The following is a 10,300-nucleotide window of genomic DNA, read 5'->3' on the forward strand; positions in this document are numbered from 1 at the left end:
TAACTAGGCAGATGTTTAGAAATATGTTGACAGCCATGGAATTGGTATAGTTTCAAAATGCTTTTATAATCATTCACCTGAGGCTAAAAGAGTCAGAAAACTTGACTTGATGGAAGTATATTACTACTTTTGAACTTTATGTAGGATAACCTTTCTAAATTTATTGTAATTAAGGATTACAGTGATTAAATGGCAGATTAGAAGTTTAAAATTACTGGAATATTTGTGGTAGTGGGTGTGGAGAACATTCTCAGTAGTAGAAATTGATGGTTATAAATAGTCTTCATTTGATATCGTCAAGTGTAAACATAATGCATTTGTAATGAGTAGAAATTAGTGTAGTGGTTAAATTAATTATATTTTGCAATCTTTTTTGAAAATTATTCTTTTCTTTTTTACAATAGTGTTTGCCAGCTCTGAGCCTGTGCCCGGATTCCAGGGGGATACCCTGCAGCTAGCATTCATTGACCTCAGACAAGTACGATGTAGTAATGCACTTTTCTTTATTGCCTTCTGCCTCTTACCTTTGTTTTTTTTTAAGCTACAAGAATGCTTGTTTGCCTTGAAACAAACTGTTTCAAAAAAATATTTCCTTGATAACTGTGTATTTGGTGCTTCTCTCTGAACCTGTGTCTAGTCATTTTCTCAGCTTCATTGAATGCTCATTCTCATAAATCAATATTTTAATTTAGTCATTACCTGCTAAGCACATAACTAAATAATAATTTTGTACTTTGGTTTAATGGCCCTTGAAATTTGTATTATTTCTTAATGATTTCATGGTCTTATATGAAAATTGATGATATTAACATTAATGACAGAACCCAAATTAAATGTAAATTATTACAACCTAGGATAGAGCCCCTTGCTTAAAATTTTGTCAATGATAAAAGGTGCTATTTTCATAAACTTTTCTTATGCCTCCAGAAAAAAGCATGAAACTAGTTTTAAAAAGATAATTACAGATTTGCATAAACCTTTCCTGGTCACATATCTCTTAAATTTAGAATAAATGTGTTAATTTTTTTTATCTCTTCTCCTCATTTTACTTTTTCTTCCATATCTCTACTTTATTATCATTTTATTTTCTTCCTTTCACCCTTTTTCTGTCTGCTCTCACATTGTTTTCTTCTTACTCCTTTCTTTGTTTTTTCCCTTCCCCCTTTTTCTTTCTTAATCCTAGGATTAAGGAGCTTAATAAAGCTGGGGAGGCACACGGGTGTGGAGGAGGGGAGGATTCGAGTTAAAGAGCTCAGGAGTGCTAGAAATGACAACAGGAGTAACTGCTGCCCTTGGCAAGAAGACTCACATAGAGATAGAATTAAGTCAGAGCTACTCACTGCCTATTAATAAATCTATTAATGGTTCTGTCCCCTTTGGGGGATGGAGATGACTGAAGACAAGGTGGTTCTACCATTGGTATGAGCAGGCTCTAACACAATCTTGTTGGGAGCAAGACCAGTTGGAATAGTTAAGGCTCTCTGATTTCAGTAAATGCTTGAGAATAGAGCTGTTATATTCTAATTCCAAATTCAGTAACTATTTATTGAGCTCTGGTGACGCAGTGCCTATAACATTTGACTACTAACTAGAAGGCTGGCAGTTCAAAGCCACCAACTGCTCTGCAGAAGGAAGATGAGGCAGTCTACTTCTGTGAAGATTTACTGCTTGGTGAACCTAGTGGGGGTCACTAGGAGTTGGAATCAACTCAATGGCCATGAGTTTGGTTTGGTTTGGTTAAATGTATTCATTATTTGGAGAAGTTGTTGTTGTTACATGCCGTTGAGTTGGACCGACTCATAGCGAAAACCAGCACAAAAGTAATATGAGATAGTTTCATCCTTATGGAGCTTAAAAATTCTTTAGAGAAACAAAACACCCACGAACTGATTGAGAAGCTTTACACAGCAGTGAATCATGTGCAAATAAATGCATCTCCTCAAATCAGGTTAAAGAAGGAAACTGGAAAAGCCATTCTCATCTCTCAATTATGTCTGTAAAGCATTGAATATTTAATATATATTGATATCTATTTCTGCTTGCAGTCAGTCATCAGATATTATACCAAATGAGGAATACTGCTTTGGATGATCTAGATCTATAGTTGCTTAGCCTTGCTGAGCTGGGGAACCAGAAAGCCAGGTGCCATTGAGTTGATTCTGACTCATCGAGAACCCATGTGTGTCAGCGTAGAACTATGCCCCGTAGACTTGTCAGTGGCTAATTTTTTAGAAGTAGATCACTGGGCCTTTCTTCCAAGGTACTTCTGGGTGGACTTGAATCTCCAACTGTTTGGTTAGCAGCCAAGCATGTTAACCCTTTACATCACCCAGGGACTTCTTGAGTTGCAGAAGGTAATGGAAAATGAAGACAATGAATTTTCAACATCCATTACAGTTTACCACAGAGATTCTTTGCATTGGAAATAGATCCATTATCTTTAGAAGCAGTTCCCTCTGTTGCAGGACAATGTCCCTGAACAAGATAATCTCGTGTTGGAAACTGAGTCCTTTACCAAGTTGGAAATAGGTTTGGTTGTATGTTCATTTCCCAATTAGATTGCAGCCACTTCCTGGAGTAAATTTCCCTATCATAGGTACATGAATATGTTCAATAATCCAAAAGACAACTATAAGAGCAGATGATTTGAGGATGACTCCTGTTATAAATAATCTTAGAAAGTGTGAAACTTGTTCTGTGTTATTTCTCAGTTTTATATGAGTTTGTATGCTGTTCTCTAGCTTGTATGAAGGTAACTAGTTTATAATCTCATTGTAAGATTATGAATAGAACCACATAATTTATGCAACTGTTGGTAAACCTGGTGTTCCTTGTTGTCCAGAGAGGTGACTGGCTCATTGTAGACTAAAACTCTGGTGCTTGACACTTTCTTCCTTCAGAAACAGTCATCATTTGATAGCAAAGAAGGCTTTTTTCTTTATAAGCATATTGCTCATTAGGGAATTGTTATTAAGACATAGTTAGAAATATTAATAAATATTTCAAGTCTTTTTGGTTAAGCTTACTTTTCTAGTATGTAACACTTAAAAGGCATTAAGTCCTGGTTGACTTTTCCTCATCAATGTAATTTCTTAAGAGGCTTTTGATTAAACAAAAAAAAAATCTTATTTTGAAGCACGTAGAATTATGAAATTTAATATGAAAGGTATATGTAGTTTCTAGAATAAAAGATTTATTTAGAATAACTATGTAAATGTAAAACACTTTTAAAATATGGAAGTAAATATTCAGTGGAAGTTACTAGTGGGAAAAAAAAAATTGATAAGCCAGTTTTTTACACGTTAATTATTGAAGAGGCTTAAAAACGTTTTCCCTGGTAATGTTCAGGAACTCTGATGGTAGAGTGGTTAAAGCATTTGGCTACTAACCAAAAGGTCAGTGGTTTGAACCTGCCAGCCACTCCGCAGAAGAAAGATGAGACAGTCTGCTTCCGTAAAGAGTTACAGCCTTAGAAACCCAATGGGGGTCACTGTGAGTCGGAATTGATTTGATGGCAGTGAATTGAGTTTTTATTAATGTTAAAATTTAATCATATTCTATCTTTATACTTTTGCATTCCAAAATGAGAAGATGCAACAGATTGTTATCTTTACCTACTGGACCACTGGAGCATAACTTAAATTTTATTATTTCAGAGACCTAGATTTGGTAAATTGATAAAAATAGTTTTTTAAATTAATTTACAGTCAGTTAAGTGGTGAAATACCAAGAATGGGAATGGACTGATTAGTCTTGGAAACTAAGGAAAACTAAGTTTTCTGTATCAGATATCAGGCTTAAATAAGGATGCCTTAAAGTTTCGATAGTGTTTTTATGTTCCTAATTTTATAAAGCTATTTCATAGTCTATTCTTTTAACACTTTTATATGAAGAACTGTATCATCAAATCTAAAGGAGGTACTGACACCTTTATTTACATTTCAGTTGGGTTTCTGCACTTTTCCTTCTTTTTTCTAGTCTGTGATCCATTTCTTTCTTAATAGGGCAGCTGACAGTTCTTTTCAAGTATTCTTAGAAAGGCAAAAGAGCCCTTTTCATAGTACTTATAAGGGGTCATGCTTCTGTTTTTTAGTTTGAATTTGATACTGCTTCATGAATTGCAGGGTATGAAAGATTAGGAAGTAGGTCCAGTGGTCAAATTTTACCTGCCCACCCGGACTTTGCCCTGAGGTCAAACTCCTGATATTTGCTGTTCTGAATAGAGGAGTTGATGACAAGTACGAGCTGATACAAGAGGAAAGTTAGAACCATATCAAAGCTGAAGGCAAGAGAATTGGGACTCAATGAGAGACATAGCTAAAAGATGGATCATCAGGATTGCCCCTTCTAAAGAAGAGGAAATAGTTGACCTGTGAGTGAAAAGACTTTATCATCCTGCCAATCACATGCTTGCTAATGGAAGCCAGTTATCTCAACAACATCTTAAGGCCTGCTGCCCCTGTAGATAATGTGGGAAATTAGCAAGTACTGGTACTTCATTATGTGAATATGTTGCCTCACTCAATTTTAAATGTACTGTTTGCACATGGATTATCTGTGTGCCTTTTTTTTTTAGAAGTAAACTCTCATTCCTTCATCTCTATTTCTGAAATTAACTCACTAAATGATGAAGACTTTGATATACTTATGTGTATCTCTTTTCTTTCACAATATCCATCTATTTTGTGAAACAATCTTTCAAGTGGATTCTAGATGAAAGTGAAAAATTTTTGGCAATATATGAAAACTTTAATATTTTTAAATTTTATGAGATTTTCTGTAATATGCAGTATTCAGTGATAACTTTATATAATTCATTCTAAATATATAAAAATATTTCATTAAATATCACTGGAATATGAAGTATCACATAAAATGAATTTTCCAGATAACTGACTTTTCCAGGTAACTGAAGATCATTTTTTGAGGTATTTGTTTGTTTATGTGTTGTCTGTTTGCAGAGACTCCATACACTACAGAGTCCAGTTGGCTGTACTCTTTACAGAAGCTGCTGGCCAGGCCAGGTTCCTCTGTGGTACAACTGGATGGGTGTGAACCAGCAACCGTTAGGTTATCATCAGTCAAGCACAGACTACCTCTGCCACCTAAGAACTTTTAAAGATAATTTTTTTAGTCACCAAAACTTTTCTAAAGTAGCCATTTTGATGGAAAACTTAAAAAACTTTCTCTTACTTTCATAACTTCTTATTCTCACAGTAGGTTGTGCATCCATGGCTCAGTCCTATTTAGTTGATCGTATTTCAGTTTGTTATAAGTTACTTAGATTGGTAAGATATCAGTGCCACACTTGAAAGTATCTTGATACGCTTTTAAATAAGATGGTGACATTTAGGCAGGTTGGATGATGATGTAGTCAGATGTGTTTGTAGCCAATTAAACAGTCTCTTGTCCCAAGCATGTTGGCTAATGTATCCTATTACCCTGGAGTAGTGTTTCTCAAAGCACCCTTCCAGGAACACTGACTTTTCAAAATGAACTCAAAAAAGATTACCAGGATCAAACAAGTTTGGGAAATACTTTGTACACTGATCCCTTCTTAGAGACACAGTCTCTAAGAAGAGTGCCTTAGGATTTAAAAACTGAGAAATTCTGCAGTAACCCACTATTTCAGAAACTCATAACAGACTGTCTCCTGTGTTACATGGGATAGCCGTTGAAATACGCTTTCATAACCCTTAAGTAAGACTCTGAGAATTCCTTCGAGACATCTTTTTGTGACTGTTTGGGATCAACATTTTTTTAAAAAAAAAGAATGACTTTGATAAAGCCATAGAAGAAAGATGAACTGTATATGTAGATTACAGGAAGCTAAGAAGGTCATCTAAGATAATGGAAGACTGAATCAAAGTGCTCTCAGTAGGCTTAAGGTACAACGGGCTGAAACCAACAATATTAAATTTAGCAGGGAAAATGATAAATGCTCTACTTAAGTTTTTAAAATTAAATTTAAAAGTATACAGGATTTAGGATATCTGACTTATAATGTGAAAAAGATCTGGTAGTTTTATTTGACCTCCATATGAGCCAACAGTGCACTGGGAATTCTTAGACTGCATTAATAAAAGTGTGCTGTCTGGGTTAGATCACTGTGTTTTGGGCCTGTTAACACTGAGCCTGGGGTGGTGTGTGGTATATACACAATGCAACACACTGCCGTGGACTTGGATCTGATTCATAGCAACCCCTCCTTGGGTTTCCGAGGCGGTATCACTACAGAAGTAGATTACCTAGTTTTCCTTCCAAGGAATGGCTGGTGGGTTTGAACCGTCAGCCTTCTGCTTAGCAGTCAAGTGCCTTAGGCACTATGCCACCAGAGCTCCCATGTGGTAGATAGACACTCACAAATAGGAGAGCACATAAGAGAGAATTGTAAGGCAGGTGAGGGATCAGATACTTCCTCATATAAAGAGCCTTTAAAGAAACTGGGAATATTTCTTCTAAAGCCTTAGAGGTATTCTCTTGTTGAGGAAAATCAAATATGCAGTTTTTATTAGCTTAGGTATGAGTCAAGTTTACCATTTTCTTTTTCCTATTACAACATAAGCCATAAAGATGGTCTTATAGTTTTCCTTTCCCCATCTAGGATTAAGTCCTGTTTTGAAGTTGTTGACCATGAACAGACTAGGGGAAAGAGGAATGTTAGTTTCCCTGAACTATAAATAAAGAATTTGAATTGTGTAAAATGTATTTGAATCTCATAGCACTTTTTTAGTAAGTGTTTTATTGAAGTATATTGTATATTCAGGCTAATCATCTCTGTAACACCCAGGTCAAGATAGAAATATCACTAATACCTCAAAAAAAGTCCCTACCAAATGCCTCTTTCCATTATCCACCTCCTTCTCTAAGGATAACGTTTTAACTTCTAATACCACAGATAAGTTTTACCTGATTTTGAACTTCATATAGATGAAATCAATTTAGTATAACTTTTGGTTCTGCCTTCTTTTGCTAAATATTATGTTCATGAAATTTATCCAGTTGTGGTTCATTCCCATTGCAGTGTATGTAGTCTGCCATTGTACAAATATATAAAAATTTATTTATATATTCTATTGATATATGAATTGATTCCAGTTTTTGCTATCATAAATAATACTAACTGGAACATTCTTTTTTGCATGTATTTTGGTGAACAGATGCACATATTTTTGTTGAAAATATTTACCTAGGAAGGGTGATATTTACCTAGGATTCAGAAGATATGTATATGATCAGTTATAATTAATATAAGTATGTGCCACTTAACTTTCAAATAATGTTGTGTGAAATATAGGACATGATGTGATTTGGATGTTGTGTGAGTACCATATTATATATAGTATATATGTCTGTGTATGTTCAGTACACATATATCAAAGTAACCACTGTACAAGATGCTCTGGCTCTCCGTTAGCATCCAGAGCCCAGCGGTTTGCAAACTCACACCTGCAATTGGCTGCCTCCGAGCATGTAGTGCTCTCTAAGCAGCCCCAGGGAGCCTGGTTGAATTGGAAGGGCCAAGGTTCAGAGCTGAGCGACCTCGGCCCAGGGTCTTCCCATGGGCACCATCCTGCATGCTGGGCAGGACACACTCAGCAAGAACCAGAGCTGGCAGCCATGACTTGAAGGCTACAAGCTGGACCACAGCTCTGGGGCTGTGGGCAGCTGCCAGTCACTGCAGCTGTGGGGAATGGGAGCCTAGCAGCAGCTGCCCAACACCACAGCCTCCACACCAGCCCCACCTCCAGGTGCCTTCCAAGCAAGCCCCTCCTCCCCACCCAAGGGGTTGGTCATTGCCCATACAGCCCTTATGCAGCAGAGATTGTAGAGTACCTGTACTATAAAGCAGTTTTCTAAAGCAGTTGTACTACTTTCACTTCAACCCACATGTGGGGGAGTTCTAGTTGCTCCACATTCTTGCCATCAGTTGATACTGTTTGTCTTTTCTATTTTAACCATTTTGGCGAACTGTAGTGGTTTTCTGGGAAGAAAGATTGGGCAGTCTACTTCCGTAGTGATACCACCTCAGAAACCCAAGGAGGGGTCGCTATGAGTCAGATCTGACTCAAAGGCAGTGAGTTTGGTTTGGTTTTTGAGTGATTTTACATTGTGGCTTTAGTTTGCATTTCCTAGGTGAACTCTTTTTCATAAATCTTCATTCACCACTTGAATTTGTGTGTGTGTGTGTGTGTGTGTGTATTTCCTGTTCAGATTTTGGCCAGTCTTTTGCTATTGGGTTGTCTACATTTTAACTTATTTATAGAACTTCTTTTTATTCTAGATATGAGTACTTTGCAAATACCTTCTCCTGCTCTGTGGCTTGTTTGTTTACTCTCAGTTGTGTCTTTTGATGAACAGAAACTTTTAATTTTAATGAAGTCCAGTTTATAATTTTTGCCTTTGTTTTTAGTGCTTTTAATGTCTGTGTAAGAAATTTTGATTGCCTCTCCTCATTCCCCCTCCAAGATCATAAAGATGTTTTCCTATGTTTATACTAGAAGTTTTATTGTATTACCTTACACATTTAAGTTGACAGTCTATCTGGAATTTATTGCTATACATGGTGTGAGGTTTAAACTTTTAAGACTCAATTTGTTCCATATGGTTATCCAGATGAAGACTTGTATCCCATTAGCATTTTAATGTAAAGTGATTATAAATATAAGCCTGTGAGACATAAATGATATGTGCTTTTAATGTGCAAGTAAAGTGTTTTCTGTTTTTGCCCAGTTAACAGTATGCCTATATTTCATGGTTCATGCCATTTCTCATTAGCAAATTAGTTAGTTGATTATAGAGTTTGCTTGTTGACTTTTGTACCAGCCTAACTATATATACTCTCTTACCACATTAAGCACTATTATAAAATATAAAGCAGTTGTAGAGTATGAAGAAAAAAATAAAGGCAATATAAAGGGGGGGCGGGGAAGCTAAGTCCAAACCCATGAAGATAAGAATTATGCTTTTTTTGTTCACTCTTATATATCCATTGCCTATCATGTTGTATAAGTGAACATAAATCTTTTTGGTATATGTGAAAGCATTCTTTGCTGTATAGCAACACCTTATTGAATTGATATTCCACGTAAGTTAATGTTCCATGTAACTAAGTGTTATTTAAAAACACCAACTTCTTTTTCCTATTTAATTACTTTTGGTGAGTGTATTTCTTTCTTTTTTTTTAAGAGGCATTTCTTTTTTTTTCTTTTTTTTTTAATTGTGATTTGGGTGGAAATTCACTTTCCATACAATAGTTCACATACATTTTGTCTCATGACATTGACTACAATTTACCACAATGCAACAACTCCCGTCCCACTTCCTCCCGATAGTCACCTCTTCCCTGTATCCATCCCTCCATGTCCTCCTGCCCCCCGAGCTGTCTCCCTGTGCATAAACAGCCCTTCTTTCTCCCATGATTGATCTCTCCAAGGAGTGTATCTACCTCAGGTAAATGTTCAACTCATATGCCTGTCTTTTGTTTAGCTGGAAGCCACAGATGTGGGTTCAATTCCAGACCTGAAGGGCAGCTAGGGGCCATAGTCTCAGGGGTTCCACCAGGCTCTGTCAGACCAGCAAACCTGGCCCCCTCCCTTTTTTTTTTTTTTCCCAAATGATTTTGAGTTTTGTTCCACATTGTTCTCCCTCTCTATCCAGGATCTCCTACATAGATCCCCCTCCGAGTGGTTGACAGTGGTAGCCGGGCACCATATAGTTCTTCTGGTCTCATAGTCATATAGGTTGTGGATCATATGGTGTACCAGTCACGAGGACTAATTGTTTCCATGAATCTTTGGTTTTCTTCATTCTTCTTTGCTCTGGATGAGGAGAGACCCCTCGTTGCATCTAGATGGCTGCTTGCAGGCTTTTAAGATCCCAGTCACTACTCGCCAAAGTAGGAGATGGAACAGTGTTTTGTGTAGTATGTTATGCCAGTTGAGCTTGATGTCCCCTACTACTATAGTCCCTAGCCCTCAACTACTCGCTCCCTCTGGGTAGCTGGCTGTGACCAAGAAGTGACTACAATCTTGTCCCTTGTCAGCTCTACTACACACCTGGGAATTTTTACAGATCATACAAATACACTTATAGGACCATTGTCTGCCAACCCTATACATGGTAATGAGTGTATTTCTAAAATTACACATTTTTCTGCCTTCTCAAATGAAAGTGTACCAAATATAAATACTACTTGATTTATGTTGGTCATTGCAAAAACGACAAGGAGGCCACATGTTCTGACCTCCTCTAACCCTACAAGGGGAAGGCAGGATTACCAGCAGTAACCCAAGGCCTA

General features: G+C 36.8%; 1 protein-coding gene across 1 annotated transcript in view; it reads left to right on the forward strand.

Moving 5' to 3' along the window:
* The window catches only part of EXOC6 (exocyst complex component 6), a 258,977-nt gene that overhangs the window by 210,098 nt on the left and 38,579 nt on the right, over positions 1–10,300 (forward strand). The window contains exon 20 of the mRNA XM_042782364.1: positions 405–478. Within this exon, the coding sequence (XP_042638298.1) occupies positions 405–478 (74 nt within the window). The remainder of the gene's footprint in view (positions 1–404; positions 479–10,300) is intronic.

This window comes from Orycteropus afer, unplaced genomic scaffold (assembly GCF_000298275.1).
Source record: "Orycteropus afer afer isolate SDZICR_OR568_19922 unplaced genomic scaffold, OryAfe1.0 scaffold00293, whole genome shotgun sequence".
Taxonomy (NCBI): domain Eukaryota; kingdom Metazoa; phylum Chordata; class Mammalia; order Tubulidentata; family Orycteropodidae; genus Orycteropus; species Orycteropus afer.